Source organism: Siphateles boraxobius, unplaced genomic scaffold, assembly GCF_051911475.1.
Source record: "Siphateles boraxobius isolate OS27281-9 unplaced genomic scaffold, OSU_SipBor_1 65, whole genome shotgun sequence".
In the NCBI taxonomy this organism is placed as follows: Eukaryota; Metazoa; Chordata; class Actinopteri; order Cypriniformes; family Leuciscidae; genus Siphateles; species Siphateles boraxobius.
This window is the reverse complement of record NW_027509192.1, coordinates 4,007,501-4,031,495: the sequence shown is the minus strand read 5'-3', so window position 1 is coordinate 4,031,495 and position 23,995 is coordinate 4,007,501. Positions and strand designations below refer to the sequence as shown.

General features: G+C 37.4%; 3 protein-coding genes across 4 annotated transcripts in view; 1 reads left to right on the top strand and 2 right to left on the bottom strand.

Annotated features, from left to right (window-relative positions):
* Positions 1 to 23,995, bottom strand: part of accs (1-aminocyclopropane-1-carboxylate synthase homolog (Arabidopsis)(non-functional)) — a 258,310-nt gene that overhangs the window by 177,064 nt on the left and 57,251 nt on the right. The window lies entirely within an intron of this gene.
* On the bottom strand, positions 9,331 to 22,752 carry iftap (intraflagellar transport associated protein). 2 transcript variants are annotated; one of them, XM_077210202.1, is made up of 8 exons: positions 22,725 to 22,752; positions 22,014 to 22,062; positions 17,335 to 17,477; positions 17,077 to 17,243; positions 15,462 to 15,536; positions 14,246 to 14,300; positions 10,197 to 10,336; positions 9,331 to 10,069 (listed from the first exon to the last, which is right to left on the bottom strand). In XM_077210202.1, the coding sequence occupies exons 3-8, from the start codon at positions 17,465 to 17,467 to the stop codon at positions 9,968 to 9,970; spliced, it is 672 nt and encodes a 223-aa protein (XP_077066317.1). In that variant the 5' UTR covers positions 17,468 to 17,477; positions 22,014 to 22,062; positions 22,725 to 22,752; the 3' UTR covers positions 9,331 to 9,967. The 2 variants fall into 2 exon arrangements, with proteins under 2 accessions (XP_077066317.1, XP_077066318.1); XM_077210203.1 differs by lacking the exon at positions 22,725 to 22,752 and adding an exon at positions 22,164 to 22,225.
* rag2 (recombination activating gene 2) overlaps positions 22,178 to 23,995 on the top strand; it is a 2,823-nt gene continuing 1,005 nt past the window's right edge. The window contains exons 1-2 of the mRNA XM_077210200.1: positions 22,178 to 22,326; positions 23,065 to 23,995. The exon at positions 23,065 to 23,995 is cut by the window's right edge and continues 1,005 nt beyond it. Coding sequence (XP_077066315.1) covers positions 23,079 to 23,995 — 917 coding nt within the window. The 5' untranslated portion in view covers positions 22,178 to 22,326; positions 23,065 to 23,078. The remainder of the gene's footprint in view (positions 22,327 to 23,064) is intronic.

Genomic DNA, 23,995 nt, shown 5'->3' with positions numbered 1-23,995 from the left:
CATTTTACACTAAATACTTTTTATGCGTTTTGGCAGTTTGGGGGGCCTGAAAACAACTTTTGAAAAGGGGATTCAAAGTCTACGTTTTTTAAAACGAAACCGTTATTGTCTGAGTGTAAACTATAAAAACACGAATTTGTGAAAACAGTGATATCATGTGCATGCATATAACATGTTCAGTCTATAGGCGTTTCATTTTTCTTTACAAAGTGACATCACCATCTGGACTGGCAGCATAAACAGCGTTTTTAGTCGTTTTCACAGATCCATGTGAACGGAGATCGTTTTGACAACGTTGACGTCTGTACACGAAAAACACAAAGGAAAAACTTTTCCGTTTTTATTTTTCGTGTAAACACACCCTCAGGATATAAATAAACTATAGAATGGTTGCACTACTTCAACTCTTTCAGTAGTTATTTAAAATCTTCAATTTCTAAAGTTTGAGTTAGAATACTATGCAAAAGCACATGAATAAACGCAACAAGGCTGTAAAAGCAGACTTGTGAATAAATGAGTTTTCCTGTTTGTGTGATTTTATTTCGTAAAATTATTAAATTACAGTCTTGATAGCCCTAAAAATGCAGTTAGCTAACCTACAAGCTATACTAAAAACATAGCTAACTACATTGCTAGCTGTTTGAATAAATATCAGAACCAGACTGTCATTTGCAACCCATTTTACTTACTTTATGTTACGTATTTCTGAGTGAAACAGGATATTCAACAAGAAAAATCTGATTTGAACCTGATTTTATCCATCTGAAACTGACTGGATAGTAAACAGTGTGCCAAAAAGTGAACCACATAATTTGAATATATAGTTTGGAGTGAACTATTCCTTTAGGTTAGTAGCTTTGATGCTTTTAATTTCTAACTCTCCAACACTGGCATACACATGTACGGACATCCAGCACCCTTCGGTATGTAAGTAATTAGCATCTAAAAGTGATTTCATTCGGCGCATGGATGCAAATGGCGTCCATTCCATACCCAGCAGGCTCCACATCCCTCAGCTCTGTAGAAGAATAAGGCAGAAAATGGAGGGGAATTGAACCTTTGGTGTCTGCATCTGTCTGAATTAATGTTTCAGATGTGCTACTGGGCTGCCCACTAGCCGGCCGCATTATCGGAGGGAATATTCAGACGAATAAGCTCCTGACAGCATTTTCCTGAGGTGTACGCCATATGTTCTGCAATAGTACGATTCATCAAGGGCACTGAATGCTAGTCAAGGCCCCAGAGGAAGCATTTATACGTTATATGGATTTTTTGGGTGGCACAAAGTTTAAAACCCTCTGTAAGGACCTGATTAGCCCTGGATGTTTGATTTTCAACAGCTTAGCCAAACTAAGATTAGAAAAGACGCATTTAACAATAGTTTTCTGTGATTACAGTTAAAGGCCGTTTTACATGCTACGCAATAACCGCAGGTTGTTCATTGTCAATAGAACATTATGTACATCTTGGAATGGAATAGCATTCACAACTTCTGGTGCCAAACACTAACCGCACTCAGAAAGTCAGCAAGTATTTCGTTAGTTAGCACCTAGCTGAAAAAATAGCGGGCATCGTAAGCTAGTTAGCATCCTTCTGAACCAGTAGTGGACTTAGCTGTTTAGATTCTAGAAGAATCAGTTTTTTGTTTCTTTTTATTTGTTTTCATAATATTTCGATTTATTGATGTTACTCATAAACACTCTTGTTTGTAGCGTAAACAGTATTACCGTTTACTCCAGTTTGTTGTTATTTAGCCGCTAGTTTCGTGTAGCCAGACGGCAGGACTCTATAACAGCTTTTATTGGCCAAGGACTGCCCAGAGGCCGTCTGACTGACATGTAAAGCAACCAATCACAGTTTGTTTTGTTCAGCGTCATGTTTAGGGGTGTGAAAATGTAACATTGATGTCCCTACAAAATCCAACGTCTAGTTGATCCTGATAAGCGCTCATTGTCACAGTTGTTAACATGATGGCTTTTTTCTTCCATGAGGGGGTTTGGCATCGCAAAGGCTTTGTTTCCAGGCGGACCGTTAAAGAACATGACACACACGTCTAACGGACATCCTGTAGAATTAAACCAATCAGATTACAACGTTGAAACTCCTGAACTTTCCCGTTTTTTGTCCATCATGCTTCAAACGTTCAGCCAATGGTCCGTGGGTGTGACGTCTGAGGCTGAGACTATTTAGCAGCTAATGTAAAGGAAGTCTTGTACATTCATAGTAAATAGTTTACATTCGCATTGAATAATAAGGTGTGTAGGTATTATAGACCGTATTAGAAAACACCTGTAACTTAAGAAAATGAAGTAAAATTCCTGCTATAGTAGTTTTTTTATTTAAATGTAATCAAAAAGGTTTAATTATAATTCAGTGGTCATTTTTAGTGTAGAAAGTGAGCCTTGTGTGTTCTATTTATGTAGATGTATCTAAATATGCAATGTGTGTTTGTGGATGTGGGTTACTTGGTTGGGCTCAACTCTGCAACTCCTGGAGACAGACAAGAACAGTCTTGAGGCCAACTAGCAACACAACAGTGACACCCTCAGGAGATAAACACTGAAAGAATATAGCCCACATCTCACTCAAAAAACACATATGGCTCCTAATAATTCAAGAGGATGCTGAACACAGCTTTAATCAGGGACAGAACACAAGCACTCAGAAATAAAAGTTAAAAGAAAGAAAATGCAGAGTGCAGAAAGGCTCACTTGGTCCGATATGCTCAAGCTATTTAGAAATGATTGGCATGTTCAATCAAAGCAACAGTTTCTGGACGCTGGTTGTGATACTCACCGAGCAAGCTAGAAAATTAGCATATGCTCAACGATTCTCAAAATCAATCAGTGAGGGGTAGTGGAAATTAAAGTCACATTTGGTTCTTCTTAACTATGTTAAAAATAAAATTTGCTTTAAAGACAATGTGAAAATAAAATTCTATTTAGTATATTAAGAAATGTACCTGATTCATGGCCCTGCACAATTCATCAATGCACAATATTCTTTAAAAATGAAAAAATAAAAACCTTTCTGCACAACTAAAACATGATTTTAAAAAAAAAACATTTTAGAGAGATTGCACTAAAAAAGACATAGGCAATATTTTATTTATTAAAATATATTTTATACATTTAATAAATATATTTCATATATATACATTAAAATGACATTTAAAAAAAATTATAATGAAATAATTAAATGTATAATTAAATGATATATACTATAAAAATGTCCATGATTTCTAAAGATTTTATGCATGATCTAATAGAAATCACAAATTTACAATTCCCTAATATTCTCTGGTTTTCCATGACTGTGGGAATATTCTAATAATATGAAGCTCTGACACATAACTCAACCATTGTTCGATAAGGCACTTTAGCCACAGCACTGGCTAAAGTTAAGTTGCCTCATCAGAAAGTTTCTTTTTTCATTCGCCTCATTCCCTTATTATGTGTGGATGAGCGTGTCCTTGATAAATCCTTAATTTAATTAATGGATAATCAAAACTTAAACAGCCTATTAATGAGCTATTAGGGGTATGATTGGGTTTTGCATTTCTGAGGATCTAGAACAAAATGGTGAATCTGGCAGCCAGCCTGCAGCAGAGCAACAGTTTAAAGAAATATCTTTGAACTGGTTTCTTAACTTTTTATCACCTGGGAGAGACTGTTGGTGCCCCACAAAACCCTTTTTTTTCTCGTTCTCACACACCTGTCTCACATTGCGGGGGAAGGAACGGGGTTACCCCCTTTATCTCTCCAGCAATCTCTCTGGTTTCTCTAACTGAAAGAGTTGAGGTTGTGATAGTGGGAACCCCACCTGGCAAACAGGAGCATCCACCTGGTACTAGGCCACTCGAACCCAGCCTGGAAAAGGTCTCGCAGACAAACAAACACATCAGAAATCTTTTTGGACAAGGTATGAGAGCGCAACTGAAACAAATCATGAACAGATCCAAAGCTGTAGGCATGGTTTGAGCCGAGATAAAGTGCTGCCGTTGCAGTGGTCTGTGATCTTCCACATGCTCGTTTTCATTGCTCAACTATTGCTTAGCAACAAGGCCAAGTCATAGAAACTGCTTTAAGCTGATTTCACAAATCAAGGAACATAACGTAAGACAAAGTGTGCAATAAACACTTATTTTCCAGTGTCAGAGTATAAAAACATGTATTTGATTACATATTGTTCAAGACCAAAGCAGAGGCATGGGCGTTTATAGGCTTTAAATGGAAAAGATTTACTCAACCTCATTGTTCAATGCTGTTATTTGTCTGTGGAACACAAAAGAAGTTTTCTTCCATAAAATAAAAAGGCCAATTCACACTGCCCCGACAGACGCCAAACTAATGCCGACAGTCAGAAAGTCACTTCTTCCATGACAAGACAAACACCATGACAACATGTTTGAAATGAGAAAATTGTAGCCGAACAACTCCAACAAAACACCGACAGGGGTAACACTCGTCTTGCAGGTTGAATTGCCCTAAAGGGTTAGTTGCTTTGTTTGCACAAAAAAAATAATAATTTACCAGTTTATCTACAATGCAATCTCAAACTCACATTAATGAGAGCACCACAACGCATGCGTTCTGTGTTGACGCGAGAGCAGACGATGATGAGCAAATAAAGTTATTTTTCACGCAAACAAAGCACTTGCGTCGCTTCATAAAATTTAGGTTAAACCACTATAGTCTCATGGATTACTTCAGTGATATCTTTATACATTTTTGAGGCTTGAAAGTGGTAGTTGCGTAAGCTGTCAATGGAGGGACAGAAAGCTTTCAGATTTCATCAAAAAGATCTTTATTTGTGTTCTGAAAATGAACGAATGTCTACACTGAAAATATTACATGATCAGTAAGTTATGACAACATATGTTTTTACATTGCTTGAATTTATCAAAATAAGTTAAATAATTTTCAACTTTTTTGAAGTTATAGGCTACAAGATTCTACACTTTTTTTAAAGTCAGTTTAATTTAATTTAAAGGCCATGTTGCAGGTTAACCACCACTGTTGATTAATGGGTACATACATCACTCAAGATATGTATATCATTTTTAAAATGTCTCAAAAATGGTCTTAAAGACCAGTTTTTTACATTTTTGGTAGTAACGTTTTTTTTTACACAATTCGGTGATGACGTCACGTTGGGGAGAAGTGGAGGAAAGGTAGACTCAGTCTAGTATATGGCGACTGACTGGGATGAGGAAGATGTGGCAAGAGCCAACATGTATGATGGCCCGCAGCCGTATAATTTCGAACCTGCCAGACGTGAGAGGGCAAATGAGGAATTGCCAAGAACTGATGGCCGTTAAAGCCAATTAAATGCATGGTCCAAGGAGAATGAGTGGAGAGTTGGTGAAGTGTCCTGGTGAGTTGCTATCATTTAGCAACGCAGCAATGAGCACTGGAGCTAGTCTACTAGCAGCAGTGCACAATAACGACACTTTTTTTTTTTACTGTCATTGAATAGCTAGGAGTGAAAAATCTGTCTTTTTATCCAGTGGCAGTGATTATGACATTAGTTCAGATAAGTACCGGTAACCTTTGTCATAGTGTCGTAGTACTGGTAAACTTTGTCTTTGTCATCTAGAAATAGAAGGCATCATGCTAGCTATATGGGAGTGGTGTGTTCACACCGAACGCGAATTTAATTATTTCCGCGAGTAGATTATATACAAAGTCAATGCAAAGACGCGAATAGACGCATCGTTCGCGCCAGGCGTCGCGAATGACGCGAATTGGGCGACGCGTTTGCCGCGAACGTCTTCCACGCTAGTTAAAAAATTTGATCTCGACCGAATGTTCAAGCGTCTTACTAGACGCGTATTTGACGCTCTATTCGCGTTCGGTGTGAACACACCATAAGCGCTTATCTCTTCCTCCGGTGAAAATGTTGTTGCAAACGTTGCCACCGCGTGTCTGTCGCTGTGGTTGGCAGGTGCTTGTGTGGGCGGCATAGAGAGTGATAGGCAGATAGCACAACGTTAGCATAGCTAGCTAGCAGCTAGATAGATAAATAGATAGAAATATATAGTAGGTAGATTGACAACGTAGAGTTGGTCGCACGTCAGAGGCGTCCGCGCCATTAGATGTGCAGTTGCCGCATATACTAGCCTATCTATCTATATCTATATATATATATCTGTCTTTCTATCTATATATCTAGTCTATATATTTATCTATATCTATGTATTTATCTATTTAATTTATCTATAATCTGCCATCTGTATAGCCTAATCTCGTCTACTACTCGTCTCTCTCTAGTCACTCTCAAGGCGGTCTTGGTAAATTCTCTCCCCAAGGTGACGTAATGCAATGCATTGTGGGGGAAAGGAGAATCGTTGCAAACCACTGTAAGATAGTACCTACTTTTTCGTATTATATTCCGTTTTGTGATACCCAACAACATAAAATACAATGGATAAGTGTTTTAAATGTTTATTACCAACAAGCAAATTGCACAAATTCGTTGAAAAATTAACCCTGCAACATGGCCTTTAAGTTTAATGACTTAAACATCCAAGTTGATTGTACGTAAAACATTTAAGCCAGCAACTTTTTTTTTTTTTTTTTACAGTGCATTTTGGGGTGAACTATCCCTTTAAGACAACAAATATGGCACCTGGGCTGCTAACTGGAGACCAGTAACATCAAATGTCATTGATTCTTACTTGTTTTGTGACCAAACCTGCAACATATTTGAATGGAGAATAAGTTTCATGGATGAATTGCTTTGAGGGCGAGTAATAGCTAATAAATCACGCAAAAATAATGTATGACTTCAGAGCAATTGAAATATAGCGCACGAGTCATATGGAGAACTTTTAGGGTGTTTCACAGAAAATTGCATCATATAGGTTTTGAACTATATATGAGGATGAGCAAATAATAATTTATTTTGACTAGTAAGGTGAAGTTGAATCAAAAAGATTAATTTCTGTGGAAACCAGAAGTGTATGTTGAGAATAAAGCCTGAATATAGTTAATTTTGTAATCCTGAAACCATAAAAACATCCATAACCGTTTAAAAATGCTTTACTGTCGGCTTTATATTTTGACAATCATGTTAACTTTTAAAATCAGTTAAGCTCTTTGCAGTGCTCTGAAAAGGTCTTTATGTCTACCAATTACTTACCATGACAGAAGCAGACATTAAAAATGCATGGCTGCAGAGACAGAGGACACTTTAAATATGCAAACTTTAGGTCTGTTCAAAAACCTAAGTGTAGTCTACTAACTGCATAAACACATGCCTTGTAAAGTGATATCTTAACAGTCACAGAACCTCATAAGTGAATGTTGTGCAGCGCTCTACATAGGTAGCAACTCACAAATAGTGTTTTGGACAACAGACTTGACTGATTTCAGTGAAGTTTGATCAAAGTCCCTTTCAGGCAAGTCATTTCACTCGGCGGCCATCTTTAAAATGCCCCTCGGGCAGCTATTTCAGTCATGAAAGTGCAGCTCCTTAGCCTGGCAAGCCAGAGCTATATAGATGTTAGGTCTGGGCATACCTCAATCCGAGGGGCGGGATAAACAGTTGTCTTTCAAATTCCCTCTGCACGCAATTGGACAGTGCTACAACCAACCAGAGCAAACGACGGCTGTGGCTGAGTGAGTCCCATGCGTTTTTCCACAGCGGAGCTAGTTGATATATTAAACTTTTGCCGTATCCAGTCGTAAAAACTCTGAACACATCTTCCTTTTTTAAGAATGACTTAAGTGATGTTCTCTTAACTACAAGTCATCCAGAGTCGGGGCCACAGCCGATTCGAAAGACCGCTGTTCGCCAGCAGCATCTTCTTTCTTTTCAAGTAACAGGGAAATCACCCAATGGAAATCACGTGGAACCGTCACAACGCTGCCGTCATTATGTTAAGCCCGCCCACCAACTCTATACACGATATGATTGGCCTGACCAGAGTTTGTTTTCAGCTCAAAAGCCTATGGAGAGTTGCTAGACCACCCTTTCTGCAAAATAATTTTTGCTGCCGCGAGGGTGCGTCTAGATTTCTAGGCTAGCAGCTCCTCTCTTTGAATGGAGAAACATCAAATTCTCCAAGCTTATGATAAAATTTCATATTTCCATATTGGCTTTTATTTAGAAGGCAGGACTTATTCCTCCATATTACATATTACACTTTCTCATCCGAGAGCTTAAAGGGATGGATGCAAGGTAGGAAGGCATCATGGCACGTTCGAATCCAACGTTAGTTTCACTCGCTGTCTCCTGAGATACCTTCAACTGACCGATTTTTGAAGGCAGCATAGATGTATCCTTTGCTGCCTTTGATATCCCACAATCCTGTGCTTTCCATTCTGTGACAGTTGAGCTAGGAAGGAAAGATGGTGTCTGAAAGCTGCGGTTGGTGGTCAGTTTGTGCGTAAATGTAAAATTTGACCAGCATTTTCCCCTTTTTTTACATTATTTCTAGTGAGAAATTACTATTACAGTAATTAAATGTTTACTTAGTTTCACCAAAGCTCGCTCTGTTTTGTTGTAGATCATTAAACCGTTACACTGCCTCGGAAGTGTGTCCGAAATCAGATTCGTGAGATAGCCTACAGCCGAGCACGAACTATGCCTGCAAAGTCACTGCCTGATAAAGCAGCGAGGCAACAAGTCAGCTGCCTAGTTTTTGAACGCACCCCTGGTAATATGAGTGTACTTTCTTTGATGTTAGCATGTTGCTAGGCTAACGGTGCTACACTCTAATAAGCATAATTACACAAATTTTTGGGTAAGACAGTCAAGTTTTACTATTTGTCAATTCACATTATCATTAAAAAAAATTAAGTAATATAATATAACCTAACATTTCTAAACTTGGAATCGCCACAGATGAAAAAATCATGTTAGAGAAGCTGCACTTAAAAAGAAATATTTTAAACCTGGTTATTTTTCAATAAATTATTACTTCTTATTATAGTCTAAGTAATATGTAATATATACTGCACACACACACACACACACATATTTATATCTGTATAATTGTTGTGGAATTGCTGTTTTTATTTTTGTTTGTATATATAAACAAAGAAGAAAAACATTGTATGTATACAGCAGGATATCTCACAATATACTGTAGGTATGTGTGTATGTATATGTATATATATATATATATATATATATATATACGGAAACATTGGGTCACAGGGTACAAAGAAAAAAACTTTGAAAATAGGTGAAATGAAGGTGGGGTGTTGAAAATGAGAGGAAACATGCTGGGAAACAGCAAGACAGTTCTTTTACGGTACGTACAGACATTCTATGAAATGTCTAAATAAACGATCAAGTCAAGAAAAAAAGGGGGACAGATTCTTTTCATAGAAAAGTGGTGGGCTTTTATTCACATTATGAGATTTGTACAGAGAACAGAAAGAAAGTCCCTGAGTGTGTTGTTTAAGTGAATAAAACGCAGTTAGAAAGACCAAGAAATTAATTCCTTTTCCAAGAACTTCAGAAAAAAAGTGTTACACCACAGGTCTCCTATTTGAGCTGTTGAGTCAGAAAATTAAAGCGTCTGAACCTAGAAAGTTGTATAATATAATAAAAAAATAACAATAATAATCATAATGACTACAAAATGGATACACGTCATGTGATTTGTGCTTTTAAAGTCAAAATACACTTTAAATTGACTATTTACTTTTTAAAAACATGCTCCTGGTCTTATGATGAAGGATTCATTAAAGCAATTTTGTCTTCAATCAGAAGTCATTTTATGGAAGAAAAATGGGTTGTTTCATAGTTTCTAGTTGGTACTGGACATCTAATTGCAGCTGATATAATTCAAAATAACATTAGTTTACTGAGTAGGACAGTTTCTGAAAACTGCAAAACAGCTGGTCCATTTTGCTTCTAGTTCTTTGGCGAAATGAAAACATTTCTGATCGCCTCAACAAGGACTTCACTCTGCAAAATCAGAGCTGTTAGAAGCATTTACAGCTCAAGATGGTCAGCCGTTCTGCTCCTGGATCACGTATTTGTGAGACAGCACAACGTTATCGTAATCAAAGTCCTCATCCAGACAGAAAGGAACAACCTCCTCACTTTCATCCTAGAATAAACATTTTACAGGTTAATTAAGAATTTTACAGAGTCTCTGTGAAATGCGACAGAGAAGTGCATCTCAGTCTCTGAGTTACTGCCTGAGCTTGACTGCTCTCAGAGAGAGTTGTGTGTACCTGATTCTCAGCGGCACTGGGAGTGTGTGTCCTCTGGTCTGTGAATGTCGAGGAGATCTCCAGCAGTGTGTGGTGACAGAGCGATGAAGAGGAGACAGCCAACAGATCTTCTTCAATCTCACCTGGTAGTGCACATGTACCTGACAACACACAACAAGACACCCATGAATAATCAGTTTCTTAAACACAAAGCCGTCCATCAGCAGTCGTTAACAATCAGTTTCTTCTTTTACAGAGAAACTTCTGTCATTCTTTACTCACTCTCATGTTGTTCGAAATTCTTTCATTCTTTCTTCCCGTGGAACACAAAAGAAGATATTTTGAAGAATGTTTGTGCTGCCGGTGATTACCATATAATGGAAGTGAAAGATGACTGACAATGTCAAGCTCCAATAAAGAAAATCAATATGACTTACTCACTGTATGTATGATATTATGAGTCTTCTAAAGCCATTCGGTAAATTTTTGAGCGAAAAAATATTCCAGTCATTATTAGCTAAATAATCCCCTCCCTTTTCTGCAAAATGAAATTTACACAAAAACATAATAAAACAAAATAAACCGAGACTTTTGGTGTACTTTTGGTGCACATTACATTTTTAGGGGAAGATTATTTAACTTTAGAGGGTTCTTGTGCATGATTTTTGTTTTTAACAAAAAAAAAAAATTGTAAAAAGTCTCCACTTTTTTCACAAGATTTTTGGCAAATAAATTAAATGTCGTACAAAAATGTTTTTCGCACACATCAAAGTTTCTTGTGTAAATGTAAAACTAGAAAGGCATGTTTCAAATATACGCAGAAAGACTTTCATGTTTGAGGCATCTCATGTGCACAAGGAAGTCTGAAATTTACATTTTTAAAAAGCCTCATTGTTGGGGAATAAGAAGATTTTAGGCAAATAACCAATTAAATGTCGTAAAAAGGTTTTTGCACACATCAAAGTTTCTTGTGCAAATTTAAAAGTAGAAAACGTTTTAAATATACGCAAAAAACATTCATGTCACTGCTATCTTGAAAGTCTGAAATTTTGATTTTAAAAAAAAGTCTCATAGGGGAAAAACATTTATTTTGAGATTGACAAAAGAATTTAAGTTTTGAAAAAAAAATCACAAACAGTGAAGTTTCTTTTGCAAATGTAAAATTTTACATTTACACAAAAAACTTTCATGCATGTGTTGATTGCTTAAAAAGTTGTCACATGCAGTGTAAAAGTTTTCTTGTGCACAAATAAATGTTTTTCTGTTTTTCTCATCAAATGTCTCTAGGAGTTTAGTAAAATCTTCAAACATGTAGCACCAGGACGAGTCACAACAGATGTGACAAAACTGACGTCAAAAATTGATTAAAGTCATCTTGTGACTGATTTATAAGTTTTTAGTCATTTATTGTGCTTTTTAGAGCCTTCTGGAAAAGATCAACTAACCCTTCAGCAAAAAATAATTTTTACGTTCTACAGAAAAAGTGTTAAGAGTCTGGAACAACATCAGGATGAGTACATTTTGATTAAACTTACACTTTATGTTAAAAAGGAAGGATTAATGTGCTAACAAGCAGTGTTTGTGTCCTGCATCTCTGGATTTTTACAGTAGCTTTTGTGTGAGTGAGAAAGACATAAGGCCTGGCAAGAGCTCAATTGATGCTGATGTTAATTAAACAGCTAATTACTGGCACAGTGAAAGTCATAGTTTCAGCTGCTGGGTGAGGACCAGGCGTCTGGGGTGTAGCATGCATTTCTGCATGTTTGTTTGAGTGAATACAACACCTTGTGTGTGTGTGTGCGTTTGTGGACTGCACACCTCTAAAGAGACCCCACTCACCCACGGCTTTCAGAACAAGGTGGTCTCAAAAACAAGACCATTAACCAGCCCACTAAGGAAACACAGAAAGAAGCTTCACGCAGCTAATGAATCTGAAGGCTGTTGCTGTGATGCCCTGCCGTGAACCTGCCTGACCGGCATGCCGAGGCGTGTTTCATTAAAACCGTAGGTACCCTGTAGCTCTTTCTGAGCTTTGATCCGCTTTGACCAGAACCGCCTTCCCCTCAAACCATTTTAAGATTCATCTGGATGGCCGGCGTGTCACTGAACCATGAAGTAAAGACCATTGTTACTGTTTACCTGTACTATACGTTTCAGAGTTCACATCAAGGTTATTATAGTTTTGAAAAATTCACTGATTCCTATTTTCTTTAATTTTGAAATTTGGTTTAGTTTCTTTTAATGGGGAATAAAAATAGTTTTTTATTTTGTTACTATTTTTAGTTTTTATGTATGCATTATATAGATTCACATTTCATCCCTTGTAATGCTACAAATTGTTCTCGTAGCACATTTATGAGCAACACACAGAAACACTTTATTTTACAGTGTTCTTGTTACACTTTACATGTAGTTACTATAGCAATAACTTTAAATTATGCATAATTACATGCAACTAACGCTAACCAAACCCTAACATATGGTAAGTACGTGTAGTTAATTAATATTATTAAGTACTTAAATGCATAATTACCCTGTAACAAGACACCTTAAAATAAAGTGTAACCCAACACACTATAGTTAACTTGTATTCTTAAATGAATAAGTGTTTTTGACTGAATCCATTTGTTTGAGTGTATAGTTCAATGATTCTCTCATAAAGATGTCACTTGTTTTGTTTCTTATTGAAACAGCATTTTTGAAAAAATCTATTTGGTTGACTGATTGATTTAATGATACACTCATAAAGACATCACTTGTTTTGTTCCTGAATAAATCAACAGCTTTAAACAAAATGATTCAGTCAATGTATTCATGATTCAAATGATTTACTCATAAAAGGCATTAAATGTCATCAATGAAAATATGAAACTGAAATATTTTTGTATGGAATTCTAATTAGTTTTAATTCAACTGTAGTGCACTTTTATATCATTCAATCATATATTTTTTGCAAATTCCCTTTTTCTTTTTGGTTACCAATTTTTCTTTTTTTACTCTTAGTTTTTTGCTTTTCCATCATTTTAGTTCAGTGTGCAAACTTGCAGCAATAAAATGGCTGTAAAGTATTAATCTTAATTTTCAGCGACAAAATTAATATATATAAAAAAAAACGTATTTTACAGTCAATTTTTACAAAGCTATGGCCGTTTATTCAGAACACCAAACGCCCACTACAACCAACAGTACAACGACCTGCCGACTTTCAGCAAATGCAATTTTTTTTCAAAGCCCAGCAAGCAAGGGCATGATTATTCATGCTAATTAAGGTGAAGTTCAGCATGCATCTTTTTGTTATTCAGTGGATATGACTCTCATTATAAACACGCCACCTAATGACTTTTACATATAGCCTATCAGTTAACACACTGATCACAGACAAGCTCAACAAAAAACACGGAAGCCCTGCTCTGAAATGTAAGCCTCTCCAATCAAAAGAGGCTTTCTTTCCTCCAACTATTTTATTTATTTTTGTATTAAACTGGTCATTTGAGTTTAAATGAGCCTCTCTGGCACTCAAGAAAAGAGCGACTCAATACAAGCCTGCACAGCGAGCGCTAAGCCTCACCAAGCGAGCGCTTGCCCCCGGCTCTAATGATGAGGGAGCGGTTTAGAATTTGCATGCATTGAATGTGTAATAAATGGTAATATATTTAAATCAAGCTGTATGACAGCTTTAATTACAAAACATAGCATGCACATGATATCCACTAACTCCCTATTAAAGGTAAGGTGAGACCATGCAATCCTTAAATTTGCACATGAAAAGAATATGTATGCGAGCATGCCACACTTAAAATACATCCATACAGGTGATGCCAACATGTCGATGTATATTATGTGAATATTATGTGAATTTGTGATGGTTCCAATTCCATTTGAAGCTGTTGTGAAATATGAAAAAGATGACAAGAATTCACACCGAATGTGCTTTACATAAGAAAAAAAGTCTAAAAATTTTAATAAAAACTCCAAATGTGCATTAAGGCCACTGTAATCTAGCTAATCTAAACTGACTCGGTGTAAAGTGACATGTATTCAAAGTATGTTTCTTTTCGAGAAATAAAGACCTGTAGCGTCAACATTTTCCTCTTCGTCCTCCGATTCTCCCAGATAATTATCAAACTGCCAAAGAAAAGAAAAAAGACAAAACAGTAATTAAATATACATTTTTAAAAACAGTTATTTTAGAATTGATTATTAGCTTCACACAAAAGGTTGCTCTTCACACAGAAAAGTTAATTCACAACTAACTTAAATAGAGTTTGACATTTACATATTGCTAAGCTAACATCACATTACTCTAATAAGCATATAGGCCTAGTACAAACCTTATAGGTAAAATAATCCATTTTTATTAAACTGATTTATTAAACTGTTTTGGATAACAATTGTTTCCAAAAAAGTTTGATAGTAGCATGTTGCTAAGCTATGAAAACAGTTCAGTGTTAACAGGTTAACTTAGCATACATTGATGATCTTAAAAAGGCACAGTACAGATAAATAATATGTAAAATGGTCCTTTTATTTTAGATTAAAGTCTTGATTCAATTGATTCCAAAAAAGAGTTTAAAGTTAACATTAGTTTAGCATACTCTAATGATCTTAAAAATGCATAGCAGACAGATATTACGTAAAAGTTATTTTTACTCAATTTGATTCTTGACTATTTCCAACACTTTAACGTTAGCATTAGCTTAGCATACTCTAATTAGCTTAAAAATTCATAGCACAAAAAGATATAAAATAAAATAGTAGGTTTTATTTGAAGTATTGACCATACAGTCCAACAGAGTATAATGTTATCGTTTGCTTTGCATACTCTGAGTTTAAAAATGCATAACACACAAATGTTGTATTTTTTTATTAGACTGAAGTCTTGAGTTTAAAGTTAGCGTTGGCATAGGTTAAAATGCGTAACACACAAATGTCAAGTAAAATAGTTCTTTTTTATTAGATTGAACTTTTGACTTCATTCCGATAATGTAATGCAAGCGTTATCTTATCATAATCTAATGAGTTTATATACACATAAACATTAAGTAAAATAGTTCTAAATGAAATAACAGCCTGTTTATAGGCATCTTGCATGAATTTTCACACATTAACACATCATATTGAATTCTGGGATTGTATTCTCTGTGGAAGATATGCAATGCTGCCTTAGAATATATGCAAAATAAGTGTTCTTCAAGGCTAGGATTATGTTGCTTTTAACATTAAAATACGGTCTCGGTAAGTAGCTTGTTAGGTTTTGGTTTGGTTTTGAATGTCCTGACCGTTTACCTTCACAGGTCTGTCTGGAGCAGAGCTTGATGGGTCGCCCAGTCTTCCTCCAACACAACCGCCATCCAACAGCACCTATACAAGCACACAAACTCATAAACTCACTATCTCATTTCCTTTAATGATGTTCTGAAATGACAGCAGCTATGAGAATCGGTGTGATTACAATCAAAACAACATTATAATCAATACGGCTCTTTTTCTCTCCTTGTGGCGGAGAGCTAAATAATGCAGAGGCTTCTTTTTTTAGCATTGACTGGCCTGGGATGTTGGCTGATGTGCTTTGCGTTATTGACAGTAACTGGTGCTGTGGCTCGCCAGAGCCCCACTGAGATCAATACGCAAGCCAGGCGGGAGTCTTAAGCACTGTTCACACAAACACACACACACACACAGAGCGACAAGCAAAACACACATTGCAATGAAGCCATTTAATACACTGAGAGGAGAATTCCAAAAGCCTTGAGGAAGAAATACACCAAAAAGAGGGGGGAAAAAGAAAAATGGCCAATGGCTTGCCCACAGCTACAATGCTAACTTTAAGGTTTTAAGCTATTTTCAGTGTGTTACAGTAGGGTTGTGGGTGAATTTCTAGGTGGCTGCATTCTCAAGAAAGCCAGATCGTTGCTATAATAATTTCTTAGTGAAATTAAACGTTGATATGTGGTTGCTTGGTAGTTGCATTCAGAAGAAAAATGATTGTGCTTACCAGAACAAAAATCACCACCATAACGCAAGGTTGTTATGCATGGTGTCCAGAGCATTGCTATTGCTAAGAGGTTTTCATTGGATTTAAACATTTATATGAGGTTGCTATGTTGTTGCTAGGCTGTAAAATTATGAGTGGCGCTTAAGCATAGAAAAATCATCATAACTATAAATAGTTTTTCATGGTTGCCAGAGCGTTGCTATATGATTGCTTATAGATTCTATTTGATTGCTAATAGATTGTGAATTGTATCCTGTTGATGTGTCATTGTTAGGCCATTACATTCTGATAAAAAATATGACTGGCGCTCACAGGTTATTTTGCATGGTTTGTGTGTTATACAGTCACTGAATGAATTTGAATGTGCTGATATGTGGTTGCATTCTAAGGAAAATGTGAATGGTACCCTGTTCAGTGTCTATGAACCCCATGCTTCCAAAAAGTATAATGAGCTCTGATTAGCTGGGTGGACCAGTGTTCAGTGATTGATCAACCACTTTGAGCGTGTTTCTGAAAAGTCATGCCCCTCACCATAACCGCGAGTTTCAACACACTACTAGCGCAACTCAACTAGGCCTTTTTTTGCGTATACCTTGGGCGTTTGTTCCTAGTAGTCGAGGCATTTCAGGGAGTTCAGAAACAGTGCTAGACAGTGAAGGACCTGTGTGTGTGTGTGTGTGTGTGTGTGTGTGTGTGTGTGTGTGTGTGTGTGTGTGTGTGTGTGTGTGTGTGTGTGTGTGTGTGTGTGTGTGTGTGTGTGTGTGTGTGTGTGTGTGTGTGTGTGTGTGTGTGTGTGTGTGTGTGTGTGTGTGTGTGTGTGTGTGTACTGAAGAGAAGTATGGTCTGCCTAAACCTCTCCCTGTAAAGACTGACGGTTCGAGCGGTTTGAATCTATAAGGCGGTGACCTCTTCCTGATCAGCAGTCGGTGAGCAGCGATTCGCCTGTCCCATCCTTCGGTATACGCTCTCCTCCATCTCTGTCACTCCATCCTCTCTTTGTCGCTCTCGGCTGCTGTCCATCTCTCTGTCTCCATGTCCTCTAGGAGCAGTCAAATGCGTATCCCTCACGTTCTCTGCAATGGGAAACGACAGTGAAGCCCACAGGCGAAGGATTTACGGACGTATCCGAGGAAAGAAGATGTATGTGGCGTTCAGTATGCTCACCTGGGGTCAGGTTCGTGAAGGTGGACAGGAACTGCTCATACGTTTGCTCCGGGGAGTTGCAGAACTGCTCCAGAGCTTCAGTCATGGCATGATCATGGTTGTCCACAACTGAGCCATTAACTAAACCTGGCATCCTGTAAAACCTATCCACATTGAGAAGAGATACAGAAAGAAACTGAGAAAGAGATATTAAAAGAGATGTTTGTTTACACCATTCAAACCTTGAAGAAAACCAGAGAGCCTGAACCAAGCCAAATGAAAAGGAAGTATTGGAATAAAAACCTGAGAAAAAGAATGCTGAAGGGATTCTGCTAAGCCGCACTTTTTTACAGGTCACTTATCATCGGCGATATGCATTATAGCTGCATTAGCCCTGATTGGAATAAAATTATCATTTTGAAGTTCAGCTTAATTACAATCAATGACGGCTGGGGAGGGGGGCGGGCAGTGATTGCCGTGACATTAAAATATAATGAAGAATGGCGTGATGATCGTCAGAAACTACGAGCTGTCGCTGTCTCATTCATCACGAACATGCCCCAGGGAGAGCCTTCTTCAGGTGACACAACATTAGCAGGGACAGAAACAGGTGCTACACTAGAGTCTAATTACTCTCCTCTATCAATAATACAGCGCAAGTCCTTGCAGGGCTTCAGGCGTCAGCTGCACTGCTGGTCCACCTCTTCCTTCTCTCTTGGAATACATCGACACTATTTCTGCAATTTACAGTATATAGGGCCAGATTTACTAACAGCTTGTGCCAGCGCAAATCCTCTTTTGGCATTAAAAAAGTACTGTCAGGATTTACTAAAGACTAAAAATTATCGCTGAAAAGGCGTGGCCACAGTTATTTTTGCGGCTGATCTTTTTGCATATGCATTTGTTCATGGGAAGAGAGTATTTTAAAAAAAATGGGAGGAGAGTATTTAAATGAATCACGCAAGATGATTTACTAAAGTTTGCGCTCATCAATTTACTGGTGTTTGCGCCATTATTTACCTGCCAAAAAAAGCACGTCTTAAACCAGATGCTAACTGGTAGATTGCGTTGGTTATTATGGAACTGATTTGTACGTGATTAGTAGATCACGCGCAGAACTTTCCACTCCCATCGGCGCTGTTTTGGAATTGTGGTCTCACACTAATTTGCCCTGTTTAGTAAATCTGGCCCATAGACTGTTAGTACTGCACGTATGGAATACCCAGATTTGCTAAAAAGTGCAGTACAGGAAGTTTGCGAAGTCCTGTATTCCACAATATACTGCATTTAATTAGACCTTCCATTTCAGTTATATCAGCTTAATTTTATATCCACCTAAAAAAGGTTAAAATGTGTATCATTGCGTGCATACTGTTTTTAAAGAATAATACAGTATACCAATGTTGTATTTGGTAACTAAAACTAAATTGTTTAATGTTTATTAAAATAAAGCTGAAAGATAAATATTAGATGAATTTTTTTTTTTAAAACATGCAAAACAAAAATTAGAAAGGTTGCATTCACAACAAACTGACATAAAACAGGTTTAAGTTGAAGTACTTATATTAGAGTAGCTACTAAAACTGAAAAAAATATAAATTAATGCTAGATTGAGCCATCTCCTGGTAATTAGTTTTTGCAGGGTTGGATGTCTGATATCAAAACATTGCATTCGGACCAAATTCAATGATTCGACGAACATTTTGTGGTCCTACGCCTTCCACAGACGATATATATATATATATATATATATATATATATATATATATATATAAACATATAAATACATTTCGACCACTTAACTTAGTAATTGCTATCAGGATGTGAAGAGACTTTCAACCTGCATGTTTCTGGAACAAATCACCTACCCTGCTTTTAATAATTTGAACAAAATGATTCTTTAAAGTGAAACGGACACCAAACACAAGAAACTACATGCTGTATTATAATCAATGAGGTAGTCAGAAAGTGATATCTTCGTTCATTATAATGCAAGCATTGTAGTTTTGTTGTGTTGTGTTGTGTTGCGTTTCAGTCTCCCTTCCGTCTCTTTGAGACAGAGCTGGCAAACAACAGTATTTATTTGCCTGCGCCGTATGCAAATCCGCTACAGGACTCAACAGGTTTTTTTTTTTACAGCATCTGTAAGTGTGAACACCGGCATGTAAGTGCACTTGAGCGGGAGAATAAAGCTCTCCTATGCGCTTGGAGACACCGGAGGAATTCTTTCTGTGTGTGTTGCGCCTCAGGGGAGTCGCTCAGCCTCCTCTTCATGGCCCTGCTCTTCAGACACAGGTGCTCCGCTGTTTGTGTTTTTCACTGTTCTTCCAGGCACTCGTGGTTACGGTTCTTTGTTTTCGCACTCTTGCACACACACACACACACATTTCTCGGCCTCCAAAACAAACACGCAACTGCACGAGGGCTTGCGCAAACGAGCACAGCCCCCTGAAACACAAAAACATTATGCTAATGAGACCGGCACAGCTGTTCCCTTCTTCTCCCTCTCTCTCTCTTTCTTTCAACACCAGTCGCCTAATTTCTTTCATTCCTTTAAAGAGCCGCCAAGCAGAAACAGTTAATGCAAATATAAGCCTGCGGGAAATAAGGAGTATTTTTACAAATCCGAGCTACCCCTCCTGCCAAAATGTGATGTGTGACTCATGCATTCTGTATTTGGTGTAATGAGAGTGAATCATTCTGCTCCTCACTGAACCTGATTGCACACAGACCACTCAGATACACAGAGGAGACTATTTTAACAGCACATTACGTAGAGACGGGCTACACTGTCACAGATGCAATTATGAAGAGTGTGATTTCGGTGTCGAATGCAGGTCATAGAAGAACCCGAAATCTGTGATGGAACAGGAATATCTGTGCAACGTGACGCAATCTCAGCCAATAAAAGATATTTGGACACTTTACAATTCAAGTGCACTAATATGCATAAATTCATGCTTAACTTATGCACAGATAATCCCATGTTAATGTATGACTCATGAGGAACTAAACTCATTAATGATTACTGCAGAGTCTATTGATAGATTAAGTAATATATGAATTGCTATTGACTAAATGCGTCATCATGTAATAATTCCTTAACACAGGGGTCTTCAATGTTTATCAGGACAAGGGCCCCTTAACATATAGTATTAAAGGTAGGGTAGGCAATTTGTTTTATAAACACTTTTTGTTATACTGGTTTAAACTCTCTTCACATCCTGATAGCAATCAATAACAGAAGTGTTCTAAATATTAAAATGCTGGCCTACATATATTTTCTGTGGAAGTCTCAGGATCAAAAAAGTTCATCCAATAATTGCATTCGGTCCTAATCCAAAATAACGAGCTTATGCAGCGTTCTCACCATGTCCAAACCGTAATTACGTTCTACCCTGAGTTGATCACGTTCTCAAACTCAGATTTATGCATTTCTATGTGAACACTATTAACAGGGAAATGATTCTGTAGCAGTCAGGTTGTGCAAGTAAGAGCTCTGTTAGTTGTTTATGTGTTTTGAAGGATGCGTGGCTTTTGAGACGCTCTGAAGGGGGATCTCATGCTTTCAAAGCTAACTTGCTATTGCTAAGTTCTCTGCAATTGTCTACTATACCTTTAACTAATAGTGTGCGTTAATTACCACAATTGGTCAAAGCTGTACTTCAACTTCCAATTGTCTGCTTTAATTAATCATTAGCTAATGATTTGCAAATAGCATATTTGGCACATGACTATTAACTAATTGTTAAGTAATATGCCATTATGGTTATGGGTTTTGTAGTACGTAAGAAATATAATGTGGCATCAGTTTACTGTGGGGGTTTTGTTGTGTTGTGGGACGTCGCACCACATCCAATGTAGAATCACTTATTATAACGGGTTCTATTGTCTTTGTCCGATTTAGACATAGTGTTCTTAAATAGCAGTGCCTGGCCGCATGTTCTCAGTGTTCTGCCTTTAAATCCTAGACCTCAAGATTAACCTGACATATTCCTGCACCATGAACAACAAGGTACTGGATGCAACAGTTCATCTGGAACAGTGGAAACAGATGGAAATTGAAATCCATGGCTTAGTGTTGATGTCAAAACCAAAATGACATATTACTTAATTAGTTTATGTGCCTCAACAAGTAAAGTCATAACAATATAATACCTTTGCAAATCATTGGCTAATGATTAATTAATGCAGATGACTGGAACTTGAAATACATGGCTTCGACCCATTCCGGTAATTAACACATTCATTTTACGCTATTAGTTAATACTATACGTTATTAAGGAATTAACATATTATGACACAATTAATTAATAACAAATCATATATTACTTAATCTATTAATCATATAGAATCGCTATTAATTGCTGATGCAGTAATCATTAATAAACGGTTTAGTTCTTCATGAGTCATTCGATAACACGTGATTAGTTAAACATGAATTAATACATATTAGTGCATGCGTATTGTAAAGTTTTACCAGTATTTGATGTTTAATTGAGTTATATGAGTTGCATGTGAGTTATAACTTAACTATGTTTGATTTATTTGTTAAATATATGTGAGTTATAAGGAAGCTAAATGTATATAAATTATTATTATTAATATTGTATCAAGTGCCAATCATGCTACATATAGTGTCACCATGGTAAGTGTACATTTTGGAAGATGAAAGTTACATCTGGGAGATCCATACTTACGAAACTCAGCTGATTTGCAAACTGCCAAGTGAATGAATCATCAAGTGAACTGTAAAAAACAAACATAAAGTCCATATTAATACACAAGCCAATAATACACTGAGTTCGTGCTTGTTTTCATTCAAACTTGTGCGAGTTGTGTTCAGACACCTGTTGTTAGCAGCAGTTACAGGCAGTTAACCTCAAGATGAGCCAGTCAACCTTCACAAACACTGAACCTCTGCCACTGTCACTAAACCATTTGCTTTAATATCTCAAATAAAAGTTAGCAGCACCAAACAGCTCCCAGATTTCGGAGTGCATTGACCAGGAGGTAAGAAATATACATATTATTAGGATGACTATTGTTAGGACTAGAGATATGGAATATTTAGAATGTGGTATGCTGGTGCCATAGGCTAACTTATTGAGTAGAATTAAAATAAGCACGTAACTTAGGTTAATGACGGGTTTTTATAATATTATTAAAGTATGTCGTGATTTAAAAGACTGTTATCTTCAACTTGTTGTAGTGTAACGTATCACTATGTTGGCATGCCAGAGCTTGCAATGACTTGCTTACTTTATAAATAAATAAATACATATCTAATTTGATTACCTAAAGACATTAAAACGAATCTAAAAAGTGTAAAAAAGAAAAACGCTGCTAGCTTTTAGAAGACAGTAAGACAAAAAGAGAGAGAAAAGCTTATAAAAATATCTCAGACGTACCGTTTAAATGTAGAACGAGAACCGCATTGGATAGTGGGTAATGTAGTCGTTTTATTGTAAGCTTAACGCAATTCTCTAAGAAAAACGGAAATAAGGAAAACTACAACTTGTTTCCTGTGGGAATGTTTCTGTGCTATTATGGAAACAGGGAAAGGGTTATATGGTTCCGCATTTTTTTTCGTACTTCGAGTTTAAAAAACTCCTAATAGGAGGAGTAATATGCTGGTATGCTATTCAGAATTCATCCTTAGGATCTGTGCAATTGACCTGAATTTATTATGTAATATTTTATTTATCAATAAAAATAATGTTGTTGTTTTTTTTATTATATTTTACACAGCTCACTGCAAAAAGATGTCCTTAGACCCTATAACTGCTGTGAACTGTGCTGGCCTTGTGCAACCAGGCTTCTCCTTACTAGAGCTGGAGGGTGATGTTTACCTCTTTGGTCAAAAGGGCTGGCCAAAACGCTCATGTCCAACTGGTGTATTTGGTGTCCGCATAAAAAACGGAGAACTTAAGCTGCGAGCCATTTCATTTTCAAACAACTCCTGTTATCTCCCTCCCCTCCGATGTCCTGCGGTAGCTCATTTTGAGCCTCGTGATGGCAGCCCTGAATGTTACCTCATTCATGGTGGCCGAACTCCCAACAACGAACTGTCTTCAAGTCTCTACATGTTGAGTGTAGACAGTAGAGGATGTAATCGTAAAGTCACATTGCAATGTCAAGAAAAAGAGCTGGTTGGAGACATCCCTAGCGCTCGATACGGCCACACCCTCAGTGTGATCCATAGCCGAGGGAAGACCGCCTGCGTTTTGTTTGGCGGCAGGTCCTATATGCCACCCACGGAAAGGACCACGGAGAACTGGAACAGTGTGGTGGACTGTCCACCTCAAGTCTTTCTTATTGACCTAGAGTTTGGTTGCAGTTCAGCCCACACCCTCCCCGAGCTCACGGATGGCCAGTCATTTCACGTAGCTCTAGCGAGAGAGGACTGTGTCTACTTCCTGGGCGGTCACATCCTCAGCTCCGATTGCCGACCACCTCGTTTGATCCGCCTACGTGTGGAGCTTCTCCTAGGAAGCCCTGTCATCACCTGTAATGTTCTTCAAGAAGGTCTCTCCATCACCAGTGCCATAACCTCTACTGTTGGCTATCATGAGTACATTATTTTCGGCGGGTACCAGTCTGAGACTCAAAAGCGCATGGAGTGCACCTACATTGGCCTGGATGATGTCGGAGTCCACATGGAGCCACGCGAACCTCCGCA

Coding starts and splice junctions, on each gene's coding strand:
- iftap (XM_077210202.1), bottom strand. CDS start 17,467: ATGCCAGGTTTAGTTAATGGCTCAGTTGTGGACAACCATGATCATGCC. Junction 17,244..17,334: donor CTTCACGAACCTGACCCCAG/GTGAGCATACTG, acceptor TTCCCATTGCAG/AGAACGTGAGGGATACGCAT. Junction 14,301..15,461: donor CTCCAGACAGACCTGTGAAG/GTAAACGGTCAG, acceptor TTTCTTTGGCAG/TTTGATAATTATCTGGGAGA.